Source organism: Littorina saxatilis, linkage group LG1 (assembly GCF_037325665.1).
Source record: "Littorina saxatilis isolate snail1 linkage group LG1, US_GU_Lsax_2.0, whole genome shotgun sequence".
NCBI classification, from domain to species: domain Eukaryota; kingdom Metazoa; phylum Mollusca; class Gastropoda; order Littorinimorpha; family Littorinidae; genus Littorina; species Littorina saxatilis.
This window is the reverse complement of record NC_090245.1, coordinates 34,497,263-34,517,262: the sequence shown is the minus strand read 5'-3', so window position 1 is coordinate 34,517,262 and position 20,000 is coordinate 34,497,263. Positions and strand designations below refer to the sequence as shown.

General features: G+C 41.0%; 1 protein-coding gene across 2 annotated transcripts in view; it reads left to right on the top strand.

The window, feature by feature from the left end:
• The window catches only part of LOC138967906 (uncharacterized), a 45,848-nt gene that overhangs the window by 1,638 nt on the left and 24,210 nt on the right, over window positions 1–20,000 (top strand). The window contains exon 3 of one of the 2 annotated variants that reach the window (XM_070340513.1): window positions 3,223–3,319. In XM_070340513.1, the coding sequence (XP_070196614.1) occupies window positions 3,254–3,319 (66 nt within the window). In that variant the 5' untranslated portion in view covers window positions 3,223–3,253. Of the gene's footprint in view, window positions 1–3,222; window positions 3,320–10,960; window positions 11,084–20,000 lie in introns of those variants that run through there. The other variant, XM_070340517.1, reaches the window with a different exon arrangement.

Genomic DNA, 20,000 nt, shown 5'->3' with positions numbered 1-20,000 from the left:
TTTTTTTCTTCTTCTTTTTTTTTCTTTTTTTTCGGGGGGGGGGGGGGGGGCACGTGGTTGACATGAACAAACCTCCCCCACCCCCTACACCTAAAAAAATAAAAAGGGAGTGGAGAGACGGATCAACTCAAACACACATCTAAAGCTGTCGCGCACACAGAAGACGGATCAACTCAAACACACTTCGTTGGGCAGCTCAGGGGTATACATATTGTTCCATATCTGACTACATTTCACGGGTGAAGCAAGTTTACCTTTAGTAGAGTTTCAGAACAATCATGTAAATTAGTAAGCGTTCAGAACAATCACGTATGAGGGCTTACATGATTACGATGAAATAAATAGTAGACTTTCAGAACAATCATGTAATAGTCACTTTTCAGAACAATCACGCGTAACACACGCCCTCGCTGTCTCTGTCTCTCTTTCTCTGTCTCTCTCGCTCACACACACACACTCACGCACGCACGCACGCACGCACGCACACACGCACACCGGTACGCACGTAAATGGGAAGGTTGACAACAGGGTATAGGAACAGGTAGACAGTTACGTAGAGCATTGCTTTGTAGGTGTTATGTTAAGTAGGGGAAGGGCTCCTAATATGGACCACTTTTTGTTTCATGCTGATAACTAGCTTGTTTTCTTGCGAAGAAGTTTCATTTTGTGTTTGGTAGTCCTTCTCTCTCAGGTTAATCGTTAGGCCTAATTAGAGTAAAATAGCTTTGATAGACATTCAGCAAAAATTAAATACAGAAAAAAATCACAAACGGTCCATATTAGGAGCCTGGGCGCCTAATATGGACCAGTGAAGCGGCCTTCACGAATCACTGTAAAAAGTCCCCTATACTTCAAAATAACATGATACAACTTAGTGTTCAAGTCAGACTAATTAAAATATGCTTTAGATCTATCTGTTTCGGGTTGATGAGAGCATTATTTGAAGCACACCAGGAAACTAAAGAAGCTTATCAAACACAAGGTGAAAATAAGTGAAATTATCAACTTCCACGAAAAGAAAACTATTTGTTATATTTTTTTTAATCTCGAGGGCTAGTTATAGGTTATTTCCAGCAAGCTTCTTAATGAAGTAATGCAAATAGCCTTTAGCTTTTATTTTCTTCGATTTGTTGAAGGTGGTCCACAGGGGTGTACCTTAACTTTTTTTGCTACCGGCCAGGGGGGCCGGTAAGCCAAAAATTGAACCGGCCCCCCCAAATCCCAACCGGCCCCCAACTTGCCGGGATTTCTTACAACCGCCCCAGCGGCTCGTCGCTTGCTAACCACATACACAAAAGACGTACATTCATACTTATAATGCATACATGTGGATTTGCACTACTAATAACTACCACAAACACACAGAAAACTTGATGACTAAAATGCCATGTTTTAATATAATGATAATTAACCTTGTTTTAATAAAGAATTTAAAATAAAAGCCGCCACAAAGAAACAAGAAATCAAAACCACATTCACACCCTGTCACACAATCACACACTAAACCTCACTAAAAGTTGCCCCCTTTATGTACCCCTACCACACAATTTACAAAGTAATTTACTATGGAACTTTACTTACCACATAAACACACACTACAAAAGAGTAAATCAGCATTTTTTTTTAACTTAAATTATGTTTTTTTGTTGTATAAAACCAAGTATAAAAAGCTGACTACAAACAAAACATTTTCTAAGTTGCTTTCTTGTTTTGTTTCTTTTTCTTTATGTCTGTGTTATTAATATTACTGTAAAAGTTGCATACCAGCCAAATTTACCACAGCTTAAGTCATAAATAATCAAAAGCATTACATTTCATTTCTATTTCCTAATGAAAACAAACAGATCTTCAGATTTCCTGATCCTAGAATTGTTCACAGGTGATCTTTATGCTTTTGATTCAGCAGAGTTGCATCCCTTGTCCTATTGTTGAAGGTCTGTCTTTTCTTCTTTATCACATATAGTGGATCTGGGTGGTTTTTTTTTACTTCCTTAGTTGAAGGGAAATAATTGACAGCAGTAGTACTGTCACTACTTGTACTAAGTTGGTCAGCAAAGCTGGTGTTAACATATTTGGGAACATAATTATATACATTTCCCAGAAACTGGATCAGTGGTACATAGCAGGCACATCAAAGGAAAAATACAGAGGGCGAGGGGGAATATGTTTGCTCTGGATGGGCGGTCAGATCAAAGGCAGATGCATTGTAAAAGCTGGTTGGCCTTGAGACCTGGGTCAATGACCGTTACTTGCAATCTGAACACAGCTGCCTGACCTTCTTACTCGGGGTCAATGACCGAGTTTTTATCTGAGAGGAAACTGTTTTACAACATGTGAAAGTCTCTGAAGGATTGGTGAGCGCAGGATAAGATCAGAGAGGGGGTGAAGTGAATAGCGCAAAGAGGGGGGACGGAGGGGGGGGGGGGGTTAACTATTTTGACTGCTGATGCAATCGCCAGCGGCTCGTGGCACTGGAGGTGTGATGACACGGTCAAGTGAGGCGGAGGGGGGATAGCTGTCTAGCCAATGTGTCTGACATTGATTGATGGTAGTCCTGAGTCCTCAAAGCGGGGGAAGGGGGGGGGGGATGAGTGGGCAGTAGAGAAGTGACAGATTTTGAGATCGCCCGCAGAGATATTTGTTCGCCGGCCGTTCCGATTGACTACGTTGCCTAACGACTTTGTACTTCAGCAAACTTTGAACCCGCCCGGCGGGCGATTTCAGAGGAATTTCGAACTCGCCCGACGCGATTTGAAGTCGCCGCGGGCGAGCGGGCGAGCGCCAAAACTCACCCCTGGGTCCATATTAGGGGACTCACACATACTTTGAGATTTTGCTATTATTTTTTGTTTGCAGGAGAAACTCGGGGTCAAGACTGCTAAATTGTAACAAATACGGCCTTTGCTGTCATTTATAGCAATTTTTATGTGATAAAAGCTTTGGCTGTGGACAGAAACGAGTCCGTTTTAGGCGGCAAATTTAGAGTGAACCATGCCAAAAGTGAAAAAAAGAGAAAAAGCCTAACGGTTTTGAGGTTTGTGGTTCTGCAACTGTTTTGACATGTGCAAGTTGTCCAGAGAGGGTGAATACAGCGAATGAAATTGTTTTTAGGGCTCTAGCGCCGTTAGTTTGTTAGAACAGGAGGTGGTCCATATTAGGAGCCGATCCATATTAGGAGCCCTTCCCCTACATTATGACCTCATTTCTTATCTGTCGTTACAGGCTGTACGTGCAGTCTCCGGGGATAGACATCATGCTGCGTCCAACAAAATGTGTTTTGGAAATTCTGGGGGATGTCATTCACAGTAATCCTTTCAAGGTATTAACAAAAACATTATGAATTATTTCTTATTAGTGGTGTAGCCGTGTGGAGATTTCACGGCCACTGTCTTTGCTTTTCTCTGCCAATCCCTGTCCCGTTTATTCCCCGTGAGGCGACCATGTGTGTATCACTGTATGTCTTTGTTGTACTTGTGCTTATAGGATGCATGTGTCGTGGTTGGTTGAATGTTTACATGCTGATTGGTTAATTCGTATTGTGCGCGCGCATTCGTCCCCCGATAGCGTGAGGCGGTCAGTCTGACCCGTGACGCGAAGGTGACAAGACCATGGGCGGTCTGAGTGTGTGTTAAGTGATTTGAGACCGGCGATTTGTTGAACGGCCCCGCCATAACTTCGTTTGTTTAATTCTGCATTGAAGAGTGAACTGTAAGTAGAGTTTGGTTCTTGTTTGTATTATTGTATTTGCTAGGTTTGATCAGGCCTATGATGTGTTATGAGCGTGTGATTAATGCATTGGTGTGCAAGTACTATGTGTTAGCCATTTTGATCGTCAGTAGTGACGTCATAGCGTCTGTTTCGTTGTTTTGCCCCTAACGCTACTTACCCGCTAACAACCTCTGTCTCGGCGTCTCATGTGAATACTTCCTGGCCTTTCCCCCCTTCCACTCCACCTTATCACAAATGGCGCTGCAAGCAGGGTTCAGGAAGTAGAGACGCCATAATTAACATCAGAAGGCAGTGTAGGAGGTACTCGGCGTATCAAAGATGGCGGTCGACGTGGCTCCTAGACCCCAGTGGCAAATGTTTCCCCCTCCCAGGCTTCCCCTCTTCACTAGCGGCGAAGATGGCTGTTCACTAGACGACTTCGTTACGGAGGCTCGTCGCATCATTGCCCACTTCAACCTGGGGGCACTCGGCGGCGAAACTGCTGAATGGCTGATCCAGTCACTTGCTGGGCCAGCCAGGAGGGAAGTAAATCTGCATCCCCCACAGGAGACCGCCACTGCCAACTTTGTATTGCACATCCTGCAAGACACTTTTGGAGATCACTCCTGCGTGGTTGCACAGATGTCAGCGTTCTATGAGCGCAACCAGAGTCAAGAGGAAAGCGTTCTTGACTATGCCCACGCATTGCAGGCTACCCAGATGAAGGTTAACGCTGTGGAACCTGATACCCTTAAGGATGGTACCCTCCGAGGTCATTTTATCAATGGACTTTGTTTGCCTGAGTTGAGACGGGATCTGAGGGAGTTTGCTAGAAAGCGTGAGGGTGCATCTTTTACTGTAGTGCGAGCGGAAGCTCTCAGATGGATGGGAGAGGACTTTGAGTTAGTGAAGCAAGCTGCTGCAGAGGAAAGTTCTGCTTTGAACGAAATGCACGTAGAAGTCGGTGCGCTGGCGGCGAAATCCACACCGCTGTCAGTCGAAATGAACCATCGTGTGCCTGCCGTTCCCAAAGTTGCCTCAGGGAAGTTACTACCATCTTCGAAACCACGCTGCTGGATTTGTGGCCGCAGCGGGTATCTCCAGAGCAGGTGCCCAGCGAAGCGTCCAGTGTGTAAGCAGCCGTTGTCATGGCGACAGCCTAGTGAGCCATACTGTGTAGGTCATAGGCTAGCAGTCATCCGACAAGTTCTACGAGAGCAGGCCAGCCAGACGGATGTTGTGTTTGCTGGAAGTCAAAGTCAGGAGACAGTTCCACCCCCTGTGAAGCTAGCAGATGCTGAGCAGCCTTGTGAGTCCGAGTGTTAGGGGAGAACTTTCTTCCCTAAGCTGGTGATCTGACCATGACCTTTCTACACTTGTGTTAAGGCTGTAGGATACACCTGAAAGTACGCTGGAGTAGCCTCCCTTCCCGGATTTAGAACGCGTTTCGTGTCGTAACAGATTATCCACTTATTAGCCATATCCGTATGCAAAATAATGAAATAAACATTAGGAAATGGCAGAAGTTTACAACTATCGACATTCTCTATCAGTGCAATAAAAAAACAATCGTTAGAACTTGCATTTACGACATGTCGTGCGTGAGAACGTGTCAGTAAACAAGCACTTCTTGCGTGGCTGAAGAACCCTACGAGTCGATCTAAAACAGACGACAAGTAATGGAAAGCAGTCTGCGGATAAACATAACAAACTGCTGATGAAAAAGTGTGTTCATCCCTGCTCTGGATAAAAGACATCGGACTGATGACAACGTGGCAGCGTTCACGCGAAAAGATTTTTTCAGATTATCGCTTCTACATTTTATTGCACGTACTTGGGGCAGATTTGAATTTCACACTGGAAGATGACAAATCGGTCTTGTGAGTTGAGAACCACATGTTCTTTGCCGACAGAAATCACGATGGGACAAGATGCAGATTGTGTTGAAGAGATGTTTGCAAATTATCGCATCTACATTTTATTGCTCAGATCAATGCACGTAGTTGGGGTAGATCTGAATTTCGCAATGGAAGACGACAAATCGGTCTTGTGAGTTGAGAACCACATGTTCTTTGACGGCAGAAATCACTATGGGACAAGATGAGGATTGTGTTGAGGAGGTTAATACTGACTGACTTTAGATGAAGAGCTCCTCGACCTGGTTTTTGTAGAGAGGCATCATGATGATATATCCTGGGTTTTTTTAACGTTCTTGGTGACAACGCGCCAGAATCGCACGAAGATCGAACTCTCGAAGAAAACAAGTTTATCGCTGAACATCGGGAATGTGAAAGTATTGCTCTTCCTGTCTGATCAGTCTCCCCGTTAAATCTACAGGCTACATTATTTATCAGGTAACTTACCAAACCGGACTCGAGTGTGTGTGTGTGTGTGTGTGTGTGTGTGTGAGTGTGTGTGTGTGTGTGTGTGTGTGTGTGTGTGTGTGTGTGTCAGTGTGTGTGTGTGTGTGTGCCGGATTACCACCATTTACGCACCCTTTTGGACTTTTCTACGTAACCTTACTATGCCTGCTGTGACATTCACGAGGATTATTGTGATTCTTGGACAATCGTGTGCCTGTGCTGGACTTGCAGGAAGACAAACGGCGTTGGAACGGTATACGTGCTGCCAAGTGTGCACGCCCAGAGCGCAGTGTGAACCGAGAGTGAGTGTGTCATTGTGTGGAAGTTTTGCTTGATTGATTTATTCATGATTTAATTTGCTTTTTGGTTCAATAGAACAATCTGTGTACGTTATACTTTGTATTTTGTGGTGTGATTCGCCCGAGTGCGAGACCCCCATCCCCGAACGCCTCTGTGGGTAGAATTGTATACTTGTGTGAGTAACGTGAGTGTGTAGATGAGAATGTGAAAGTTGCTTTGGACCCAGACACACACAGCAGACTTCAACGCAACAGCTAAGTTTCAGCCTGACAAAGAAATTCGAGTGACACAGCTAATGGCAATAATAACAATAAAACAAATGTTTCAAGATCTTTAGGCAAAAAAAAAAATAAATTGTCTATTTCTAATAACATGGCTAAACAAAATAGGGTAGGTAGGTAGGGATTTTTAAAAAGTAAAATAATTTTGCCAGGATAGAATTCTTGAAAATAACTAAATGACACAAAGAGACAAAACTCGCTGTAGATAGATTTATAAAAAAATTTAAAAAAATGTGACAAAGGATATAAAATTATTGTTTTACCTGGTCTGGAATCTTCAGTAGTAATTGCATAAAAAAGTCTGATATATCAATTATCATGTTAACTTTTTCTTGAAATGGGTGCGTTAAATCCTAGTCTGTTTGTTTTTAATGGACTAAGCAATCCTTGGACTGACAGAAAGGATGTATTTTAAAAATGTCCAGTTGCTTAAAATTACTTATTTTTCTAATTGGAAGAGAATATGCACTCTTTTGTGTTCAAATGGGTAGGGGGCGGGGGTAGTAAAAGGATCACAGTTCAAGATTGTACGCGACAAGAGGTGTGTTTCTTTTAACTGTGATAAAGAGCGAAAACTCAACTTGGTATCTAACACTATTTCTGAACACTGTAACCACTGTAACCACTTTAGCACTTTTAATTTATTTTTTTTGTCTTCCAAACTTCTAATTCAGCTTCAAAAATGAGAAAAAAAAGTGGTTTTTTTCTGAATTCAACAGTTAAATCACTATGTTGGATATTCTATTTTGCTTCCCTATTTATCTTCTTAAGTTTTTGATCATCTGATTACCTTGTTTTTCTATTTGGAAGATGATATGCACTCTTTTCTGAAAAATGGGTAGGGGGTGGGGGTAGTAAAAGCATCACAGTTCAAGATTTTGCGCGACAAGAGGTGTGTTTCTTTTAACTGTGATAAAGAGGGATAACTCAACTTGGTATCTAACACTACTTCTAAACACTGTAACCACTTTAGCACTTTTAATTTATATTTTTCTGTCTTCCAAGCTTTAAATTCAGCTTATAAAATGAGTAAAAAGTTGTTGTTTTTTCTGAATTCACCAGTTAAATCACTCTGTTGGATGTTCTTTTTTGCTTCCCTATTTCTGTTCTGAAGTTTTTGATCATCTGACTACCTTGCTTTCCTATTTGGAAGATAGTATGCACTCTTTTCTGAAAAATGAGTAGGGGGTGGGGGTAGTAAAAGCATCACAGTTCAAGATTTTGTGCGACAAGAGGTGTGTTTCTTTTAACTGTGATGAAGAGGGATAACTCAACTTGGTATCTAACACTATTTCTGAACACTGTAACCACTTTAGCACTTTTAATTTATTTTTTTCTGTCTTCCAAGCTTTAAATTAAGCTTATAAAATGACTAAAAAAGTTATTTTTTTTCTGAATTCACCAGTTAAATCACTATGTTGCATGTTCTATTTTGCTTCCCTATTTCTGTTCTTAAGTTTTTATCATCTGACTACCTTGCTTGTCTATTTGGAAGATAATATGCACTCTTTTCTGAAAAATGAGTAGGGGGTGGGGGTAGTAAAAGCATCACAGTTCAAAATTTTGCACGACAAGATCAGAGGTGTATCTCTTTTAAAATTGGTGAACAGGGATAACTCAACTTGTTATTTAACACTATTTCTGAACACTGTAACCACTTTAACACTTTTAATTTATGTTTGACTGTGTTCCATGCTTCAAATTGGGCTTCAAAAATGGATACATAAGTGGGTTTTTTCCAAATTCACCTGTGAAATCACTATGTTTGATGTTCTATTTTGCTTCCCTATTTCTCTTCTTCAGTTTGTGATCATCCGATTGTTTTTTTGTTTACATATTCACAATACAATATCACAAATTCTTCAGTAGGGTTTGCGTGAAAAAATCTCATACCTGTGCTCAAACTTCAGTCGTTATCTCAAAATGTTGCGCGACAAGCTCTATTCATTTTGTTTTTACTTGATAAACAAAACACTGAACTAACATAAAAACAAACCTTTAAAACTGCCTAACCACTTTGAAATTTTGTTTTTTTGTAAGGGATAGGCGCAATATAAATACACTTTATTATTATTATTATTATTATATGGCCTCAGGTGCAAACTACATATCGGTCTATCTAGTTAGATAGATGGATGTGCACAAGCACGAGCTTGGTTTTGTGATTATATTTGTGATTTTTGTGTGTACGCCATGTATGCAGATTTGTGTAGGTACATATTAGTATTCATGTGTGAGTGTATGTGTATGTGTGTGTGTTTGTATGCATGTCACAGTGTGTGTGCCTGTCTGTATGCATGTGTGTGTGTGCGTGTGTGTGTGTGTGTGTGTGAATGTGTATCTGTGTGTCTGTGTGTATCTGTGCATGTGTGTGGTGATAGCATGTGCGTGTGTATGCGCACGGGTATGTGCGTGCGCACGCGTGTGTTTGTTTGTGACTACATGAACTGCGTCAGGCAACAGCTGTTTTGTGTGTGCCAGGTTTTCTTGCCGGCTTAAAGTCTGCGTTCACATTGGAAGAAAGTGTCGCGAAACACAGCACATCGTGTTGGCCGTTTCCAGTTAATCAGTCTTGCTGCAGAAGTTGTAAGCCCATCGGAAAAAGGTGACAACTGATGCCTGAACCTTTTTTCTACACTTCATAGAGCTCTATCAGCAGCCGTGCGCATTCCTTCGGCGTGTTGTTGATGCTCGATGTAGGCAAACGCCCACTTGAGCCTAAGGCCAAAAAAAAAAAATTGTCTGTTTCTGGTAACATGGCTAAAAAAAATAGGGTCGGTAGGTCGGGATTTTTTTTTTTTTTTTTTTTTTTTTTTTTTTTTTTTTTTACCCCAAATGTAGACCAATAAAACTAACTTTAAAAATCGCGCAAAGAGACTGGATTCACTATACATAGAGACAAGACACTCAACACATTTACAAATCGTCAGCGGACTTTCGTTTTCACACGTTTTTGTTGTTCATTTTCTCACCCTGTCCTTTACCACCAAAAAAAACAAAAACATTTTTGAGTTTGGAAAAAAAAAGTTTAGGGTCGGCGCCGAAATTTAGGGTCGGTCGGGTGACCAGAAACAGACAATTTTTTTTTGTTGGCCTAAGCTGTACACGAAATGACGTCACAGCCGGTTCTCGTCTACTGGCGGCCATTTCGAAGTCTCGTTTAGCAGACGAATTTGGCGGAACGTTTTTAATTAAATCACAATGATAAAGCTACGAATCGGTGAATTTCTTTACATTTTTGACTCACATGCGAAGCAAAATTTCTTGGACACTATTCAGTCTATCAGTACCAAATTTGGCAAGATGGTGTATGATGACAAGGCCCCAAAAAACATACATAGCATCTTGACCTTGCTTCAAGGTCAAGGTCGCAGGGGCCATAAATGTTGCCTAAAAACCAGCTATTTTTCACATTTTTCCCACTTTCTCTGAAGTTTTTGAGATTCAATACCTCACCTATATATGATATATAGGGCAAAGTAAGCCCCATCTTTTGATACCAGTTCGGTTTACCTTGCTTCAAGGTCAAGGTCACAGGAGCTCTTCAAAGTTGGATTGTATACATATTTTGAAGTGACCTTGACCCTGAACTATGGAAGATAACTGTTTCAAACTTAAAAATTATGTGGGGCACATGTTATGCTTTCATCATGAGACACATTTGGTCACATATGATCAAGGTCAAGGTCACTTTGACCCTTATGAAATGTGACCAAAATAAGGTAGTGAACCACTAAAAGTGACCATATCTCATGGTAGAAAGAGCCAATAAGCACAATTGTACTTCCTATGTCTTGAATTAACAGCTTTGTGTTGCATGACCTTGGATGACCTTGACCTTGGGTCAAGGTCACATGTATTTTGGTAGGAAAAATGTGTAAAGCATGTGAGTCGTATGGGCTTTGCCCTTCTTGTTGGAATCTTTAGGTGCATTTCTCTAACCTTCAGTCATCGGTTAGTGGTTCTAATAACCTTTAAAACAGCGTGGTCTGGTCCTTTAAATGTCATGTTCATCTCGTCCTGGGGCGTTGAATCTGCGAGGCCGCAGTTTGTTAAAGAGTTGGGGGGGGGGGGGATGTAGCCGTGTGGAGATTTCACGGCCACTGTCTTTGCTTTTCTCTGCCAATCCCTGTTCCGTTTATTCCCCCTGAGGCGACCATGTGTGTATCACTGTATGTCTTTGTTGTACTTGTGCTTAGGATGCATGTGTCGTTGTTGGTTGAATGTTTACATGCTGATTCAGTCGGTTAATTCGTATTGTGCGCGCGCATTCGTCCCCCGATAGTGTGAGGCGGTCAGTCTGACCCGTGACGCGAAGGTGACAAGACCCTGGGCGGTCTGAGTGTGTGTTAAGTGATTTGAGACCGGCCGCGTTTGTTGAACGGCCCCGCCATAACTTCGTTTGTTTAATTCTGCATTGAAGAGTGAACTGTAAGTAGAGTTTGGTTCTTGTTTGTATTATTGTATTTGCTAGGTTTGATCAGGCCTATGATGTGTTATGAGCGTGTGATTAATGCATTGGTGTGCAAGTACTATGTGTTAGCCATTTTGATCGTCAGTAGTGACGTCATAGCGTCTGTTTCGTTGTTTTGCCCCTAACGCTACTTACCCGCTAACAATGTTCACTGTCACGCTTCGATATCCGTGATCGTTTGTTTAGGAAATTAGGTTTGTCTCTCCCTTCTCTCCCCCCCCCCTTCCTTTTTAGTTCAGTTTAAAGGCACAGTAAGCCTCCCGTAAACCATCACAGAGCTTCCCGAGCGTCTACATACAGTACAAGCATACTTCCATTTGAACGCTCACCGAACGGGAACATCCTGGCTGCTTTCTGTCGAGCGTGAGAAATTTTCAAAGAATTTATTTTCGTGGACTTGGTCTTCTACAACAATGGCGCCTCGTTTTGGTGCTGGACGGCTGTCATGATACCGGAAATCACGCCCGGACAGTAAGCCTCCCGTAAACCATCACAGATACTGTCAGGCTTTTACACACAGTACAAACACCCTTCCATTTGAACGCTCACCAAACGGGAACATCCTCGGTGCCCTACGTAAAGAGCGAGCAATTTTTGAGTCACTTGAGAAAAAGTGACTCTATGTAATCGGTCAGTGTTAGTCTGTCCGGCCGGCCGTCCGTAGACACCACCTTAACGTTGGACTTTTCTCGGAAACTATCAAAGCGATCGGGCTCATATTTTGTTTAGTCGTGACCTCCAATGACCTCTACACTTTAACGATGGTTTCGTTGACCTTTGACCTTTTTCAAGGTCACAGGTCAGCGTCAAAGGAAAAATTAGACATTTTATATCTTTTCTCGGAAACTATCAAAGCGATCGGGCTCATATTTTGTTTAGTCGTGACCTCCAATGACCTCTACACTTTAACGATGGTTTCGTTGACCTTTGACCTTTTTCAAGGTCACAGGTCAGCGTCAAAGGAAAAATTAGACATTTTATATCTTTGACAAAGTTCATCGGATGTGATTGAAACTTTGTAGGATTATTCTTTACATCAAAGTATTTACATCTGTAGCCTTTTACGAACGTTATCAGAAAAACAATTGAGATAACTAGCCTTTTCTGTTCGGCAACACACAACTTAACGTTGGGCTTTTCTCGGAAACTATAAAAGTGACCGGGCTCAAATTTTATGTGAACGTGACTCATTGTGTTGTGAATAGCAATTTCTTCCTGTCCATCTGATGCCTCATATAATATTCAGAACTGCGAAAGTGACTCGATCGAGCGTTTGCTCTTCTTGTTAAAGAATTAATTTTGCAGATTGTCTCGAACACTTTTTGGACCCATCCTGAACTCAGGTCAAACATGAGTTACTTCCCTTCGGGTCTCATTCTATCGATGTAAACTGGCGATAGCCGTGAATCGATGATTATCAAAATGTTTTTGGACCGTGGTGCGTTTTTGTGCTAGACCTAACTTTTAAAATCTAAATAATAAATTGACAGCTTGTTACACAAACATTCTTCAATCATAAAAGAATTCTTTTTTCATCAAGACAAGATCAGTACAATTCGAAGTTGTGAAAGTTTGAAAAAAGAAAAGCCCGGAAGCAGGGTCACGCAAGGGTCGTAGCAGACGACGGTTTATCATGCATATCGCCGTTCCTCTCAACAGTCAAAAGCCATCGCTAGAGTTCTTGTGAACCACAGCCGTTTGTTTCGTGCATAAAAACGTGCTATTGTAAATAAGCTCACATCGAGTCGCATTCAAATAACTAACTGACGACTGCATTGTGAAAAAGAGAAACTGGATCACACGGGTTCACGATGGCTCAGGGGTAAGATAAACCACGCAAAAATAAATTCTTTGAAAATTGTTCGCTCTTTACGGAGGGCACCTAGGATGTTCTCAATCGGTGAGTGTTTAAATGAAAGGGTGTTTGTACTGTGTTTAAAAGCCTGACCGTATCTGTGATGGTTTACGGGAGGCTTACTGTGCCTTTAACTGCTGAGTATTTGTTGTTGTTATGAACATTTCCTTTGCGCTTCATTGTGTCATGTTCTTATGTTGTTTTCTTTTCTTTTTCATGTGTCCGCAGACACTGCCTTCTTGAGTATTTTGATAAAGACATGTTAGATCAACCTCTGTCTCGGCGTCTCATGTGAATACTTCCTGGCCTTTCCCCCCTTCCACTCCACCTTATCACAGTGGTAAATGGTGTATTATTGCAGAGTAAAAATGGATTTCTTATTCGTTTTGATATGTTTTAGCTTGGAAAGAAAAGTTCAGTTGTAAGGCAGTGTACGGTAGTTAATGTATTATTCGTAGACACTTAATCATGCTCTCATTGTCGGGACGCAGATTCCTAGGCGTCAAAATTGTATAATTGACTTTATATAACTGAATAATTCAGTGAACATTTTCTTTACGGGCATGATAATAGTTTGTCCAAATTTATTACATACGAAGTTAGCTTTCAGGTGACAGCGCAACATTCCATCTCTCCACTAAGTGGTCCGTTTTATGAATTTTTTAATCAGTAATCACCTTCATGCAAAACCGCAACACGGTGGCCTAGTGGTAAGGCATCCGCCCAGTGAGCGGGAGGTCGTGGGTTCGAACCCCGGCCGGGTCATACCTAAGACTTTAAAATTGGCAATCTAGTGGCTGCTCCGCCTGGCGTCTGGCATTGTGGGGTTAGTGCTAGGACTGGTTGTTCCGGTGTTAGAATAATGTGACTGGGGGAGACATGAAGCCTGTGCTGCGACTTCTGTCTTGTGTGTGGCGCACGTTAAATGTCAAAGCAGCACCGCCCTGATATGGCCCTTCGTGGTCGGCTGGGCGTAAAGCAAACAAACAAACAAACCTTCATGCAAATCAGTCTAATTCACTTTCGGAAACCGCTTGCATTGTACCTACCTCATAAGGACCATCTTCATAGAGTTGAGGTTGCTGAGAAAGAAAATAAGGTATGGCGTAGTTTTCGTTTACTTTTGTTTGACAGATATATACAGTTAAGTTAGGTAGTTAATGATGATTGTCATCATTTTCACGAGTTTTCATTCACAAACACCTGGTAAATAAATCTCATGTTCCCCATGCAATAACTCGAGGTGGTGAATGGGTTTGAGCTTTCATGTGAAACGTGGATTTTCAAAGTAAAAGCCAATCAGGCTGATTGTTTGATGTGTGGAACCATCGTGGCTTTGGATTTGTGTTTCCGAGGACAACGATTGTAAGCATTCACTCTCAAAGACCCAATCAATGTTGATAATTACCGCGGCGACTCATGGTCAATTTGCAACTTATCTCTGTAATCGCAAAATCCACAACGAAAAGTCATAAACACTTAAAAGAAAAGAAATATGCTCAACACTTACTGAATTCACAGGTATGATCGCAGCTCTGTACATTTTCAGACTGGAAGAAAAGCGTCAACAAGCTACGTTTGACGTGTTATCTCGTGTTACTGTGACGATGCTTTGTGGCCCGGAGTTGGATTCTAAAAATTCGTCTCCCTGTGGGTTATTGTGCATTTTGTTGCACAACCAAAATGATGACAAAAACGATGTTTGGTAGCTTGTTGTCAGACCAGCACTTTGTTGTTGGTCCTCGGGGAGCATATCGCCTTTTGTCTCATATTTATCAACCGCGGCCTTCGGCCTTGGTCGATAAAGATGAAACAAAAGACGATATGGTCCCCTTGGACCAACAAAAAAGCTGGTCTGTCAACAAGCCACCAAACATCTTATAATGTTTTTGTTTATTAGATGCCAACATTTTTTTAAATCATAAATATAATAATTTGTGTAACTTTGAATATGTGGCTTGTTTCCCCCTTCTTGTTAAGTGTGTATATTTGTCCATAGGAGAGAGAGAGAGAGAGAGAGAGAGAGAGAGAGAGAGAGAGAGAGAGAGAGAGAGAGAGAGAGAGAGAGACTGACAGACAGATTCTTCTTTCTTTATTTGGTGTTTAACGTCGTTTTCAACCACGAAGGTTATATCGCGACGGGGAAAGGGGGGAGATGGGATAGAGCCACTTGTCAATTGTTTCTTGTTCACAAAAGCACTAATCAAAAATTTGCTCCAGGGGCTTGCAACGTAGTACAATGTATTACCTTACTGGGAGAATGCAAGTTTCCAGTACAAAGGACTTAACATTTCTTACATACTGCTTGGCTAAAATCTTTACAAAAATTGACTATATTCTATACAAGAAACACTTAACAAGGGTAAAAGGAGAAACAGAATCCGTTAGTCGCCTTTTACGACATGCTGGGGAGCATCGGGTAAATTCTTCCCCCTAACCCGCGGGGGGATGACAGACAGGGAGAGAGAGAGAGACAGACAGACAGACAGACAGACAGACAGACAGACAGACAGACAGAGAGAGACACACACACAGACACACAGACAGACAGACACTGAGACAGAGGAAGAGGGAGGGACGGACGGACGGACTGTGTGTTTAGGACTGGGGATTCCAAAAGGGGCGTCAATGGATCAGTTTTCACAACATTAGTACCGTAAAATCCCTAGCAAACGCCCATTATCTAGCAAACGCCCACCCCGCACTTTTGGCCAAAAGTTGGGCAGAGGGGTCACTACCTAGAAAACGCCCACCCCTTGTTTGCTTTAAAAAAAAAATTGTTTTAAGACAGTCGGCCTCCTTTATCTACAATTTGTGCACACTGTGCGATGGTTCGCCGGTTTTTTCTTCTTTTTTTCTATCACAGAACGTTGATCTTTATTTGTGTCGACAAACGGTGTGTTTATACCTAGCAAACGCCCACCCCCTACTTGTACCCGAAATCTGTGCGGAGGGTGAGTGGGCGTTTGCTGGGGATTTTACGGTATTTGTTGTTGTTGACTGAGTTTACTGCCTTCAGTCGGTCCCTAGAAATCGTGTCACGAGATAGCTTTAGTCAGTTTAGTGTATCAACACCTGCTATCTGAAATGTCTGTGTATAGACCGATACTGTGTTTAATTTAGATCCTGTTTCTAGCACAATATACATGATTGACAAATCTTCATATCATTATTCTGTGGATCATGTGCATTTGTTTTTGATATTCGCCTTACCACGTTTATGACATAGGCTAGCCTTGGTCAGTCTTGGTCAGTATAGTAGGCTTATATGGACCCTTACTATCTGCACTGTCTGTATATTGACTGATCATGCTGTTTCTAATTTAGATATAGTACTAGCGTTTAGAGCTTACATAACCTATTAGTTTTCGTACCAGAACTCTCGGTCACGTTGTTCGTGTATAACTATTCGATCCCTGCCAATCGTGTAGTAGTAATTGGAAATTAACACTTGATGACATGACCTTACTTTTAGTCAGTACTGGGTCAGATGCATTTAAAAGATGTAATAGTTTGATGTATATCATAATTCTTGACCAAGTCGCATGTGTATGGTCGTTCCTTGCGAATAGTTTCTTGGCTTAACAGTATTGTGAGTGTAGTGTGTAAATATTGCCCCGTCTGTGTTTTGACCGGCGGTACTGTATCTGATTTTGACCCAGTGTTTAGCATTTGCATGGTGTCATTCGCATGTAGTTTCGTCGACTGCCGAAACCAAACGACGCCCGCGAACACATATATATATATATATGTAGACAAGAGTAAACGTTTACTCTCCGGAGCCAAATCAGCGGCACAAGGGGCTAAACCGCGATTTTTTGTCTGAGTATTTACTGCTTTCACTCTGATTGTCTCCCTGTCAGCAAAACCATTTTCAATTCAAGCTCTGAAATTTGTTGTTACACTTTTCAGTAAAATCTAAAATAACAAAATGCCACTGGCGTTGAAATAAACAAGGACAGTACACGCGAATTCATCAGATGTCTCCTAGCTATTCATTTTACGCAAACATGAGAATACTACTCACTCATATTTTCGACTTTAGTATACCAGCAGCTAGATGTACGTACTTCGATTCTTTCCTTTTCTTCTTTTTCTTCATTTTCATCTTTAAATAAAATTGTTTTGCACTGAATCATATATATTCGCAGTGACTGCAAACCGCTTCATTGGGACTGCGCGACGAAGACTGTGTCTTTGAGCAGAATCATTGTCGGTGACCACTGACCGCGAATTTAGAGGCTGCTGAGAGAGAGAGAGAGAGAGAGAGAGAGAGAGAGAGAGAGAGAGAGAGAGAGAGAGAGAGAGAGAGAGAGAGAGAGAGAGATGATGATGATGATGGAACTTTATTTTTCAAGGATAGAGGTTTAAGGCGACGCCTTTTCTTACAACCGGTCCTTACTTCTAATACAAATATCTAATAAATGATAAACAAGTAAAGCAACATGACAAATAAACAAAGTAAACGAACGAACCAGCAAACAATCGACAAGTAAGCAAACAAGCAAATAAACATAAACAATAAAATGGCAAAGTAAGCAACATACAAATCGAAAGCGAAACATGCAACATGTTAACACATGGAAAGTGATCGACGGTAAAATTCACACGATACCAACGTTTACACAATTGCTAATAATGATTATATGGTGTAAATGATAATGATGATGATGATGATGATGATGATGATGATGATGATGATGATGATGAAGTGATGATGGAAAATCGCAACATAAATTCCACATAATACATTATATAATAAAGAACATATTTGTGTAATTCATAAAGCTTTGCCAATTGTTGACAGCTACTTGCACGTGTTAAGACTAGTATAGCCAACTAGGTAGACATAAAATGATTATGCAGAGCTTGTTTAAAACTCTTTAGTGAGGTTAATGATCTTATTACAGACGGAATGGAGTTCCACACCATAGCGCCAGAGAAGGCTTGACTAGTTTTGAACAAATCAATCCTGGGTATTGGTGGTAGAAAATTGATAGACCCGTACCTTTCGGTGACTCTGTGAAATAGGTCCTGAATATAGATGGGCACTTCGCCATGATATACTTTATACATCATTACAGTCTTATTAAACTGTAACTGTTTAACTAGCGGCAGGTAGTTTAGATTCTTTAACTTCAAATCAGCTGATAATTGTGGACCATTTACCATGATTTTAGCTGCCCGACGATGTAGAGAGTTTAATTTTTTCATGTGAATATCAGAGACGCCATCCCAAAGAGTTGATGCGTAATTAATATGGGATAAGATGTGGGCATGATAAAATAGTTTTAGTGTTGCGATATCGACATATTGCTTTAACTTTGATAGCAGAAACAAATTCTTGGATACTTTTTGACAAATATAATGTACATGAGATTGCCATTTTAATTCTTGATCGACTATCACACCCAAAACACGATGTTCCGTTACCTGCTGAACAGGTTGTGATTCCAGAGAAAGATTTAACTTAAGAGGTCGTGACTGGTGTTTTTGTCTTGTTGTAATAATCATGCTTTTTGTCTTTCCTGGGTGCACTATCATACAATTCTGGTTACACCAACTATTGACTTCATTCAGACTAGACTGTAAGGAAATTTCAATTTCTTGAACAGTCCTACAGCTTGTGTGAAGCGTCGAATCATCTGCAAAAAATTCCGTTTTAACTTTGGAATTAGATATATGAAGGGGGAGGTCATTAATGAATACACAAAACAAGATAGGCCCTAAAACTGACCCCTGGGGGACTCCACTCTTTAAACATCCTTTGGGAGATGTTTTACCGTTTATAGAAACATACTGTGTTCTGTTGACAAGATATGATTTAAAGAATGAACACGTTGCGGGATTGTTCACGTACAATGCGAGTTTATGTAAAAGTAATGTGTGATCTACAAGATCAAAAGCTTTCTTAAAATCAAGAAATACAGCCCCTGATATGTCCGAACGATTAATTGCCGATAGCCAGTTATCACATAGTGATGAAAGAGCTGTACTACAGGAATGTTTCGGACGAAACCCAGATTGAAAGTTGTGAAATAATTTGTACCTTTCCATGTAGTTCAGAAGATTCTTCTGGATGTGCTTCTCTAAAGGCTTTGATAAAATAGGAAGCAATGAAATTGGCCTGAAGTTATTAGGGTCAGACACATCTTTATTTTTAGGAAGTGGAACGACCTTTGCCGTTTTAAATGCATCAGGAAAAATATTTTGTTCAATGCAAAGATTATACACATACGTTAGGGATTCCACTATGTACGGTAGGGCTAATTTAAGCAACGACGGGGGGATTTTGTCAGGCCCCATGGATTTATTATTCTGAAGGTTTTCTATAAATTTTCCAACTTCATGTACGGCAATAGTTGGGATAGAGAATGAATCTTGTGATTTCAATTTATGACTACAAAATTCTTTTAGTCTAAACAACAGGGTGTCCCCACCCTCGACTTCTTCATTTACATTTTTAGATTGTTTCAATCGATCAGCCAAACACAGAAAGTGCTCATTGAATTTGTCAGGAGAAATGGCGCTATTTAATCTGCTATTTCTTCTCTGGGATTTACCTAACACTTCATTTATGGCTTGCCAAAGCGTGGCAACATCTTTTTTGTCTTCAACCAATTTATGAAAATGATTACTTTTTGCCTGGCGTACTAACTCGGTAACTCTATTGCGTTGTGCTTTAAATTCTGATTTCCTTTGATTTTCCTTAAAAAAATCACGTAGTGCCATAGCTTCTACAATCTCAGGAGTAAGCCATGGTGGTAATGTAGGGGATTTTACTCGGTGTTGCCTCAGAGGGGCATGTTTGTCAACAATCGGGTAGAGTATACGTGAGAAACAATTAAGCGCCTCCTCAGCCTCAGTACAATTAAACACATCATGGAACGGAGCTGAAGATAAGTCCATGAAAAACTTAGACTCGTGAAATTTTTTAAAGCTCCGATATTCGATGGTTGTGTGTCCTTTTTTATGACATTTTGGGATTATATAGTTCCATGAGCAGCAAGTCACGTAAT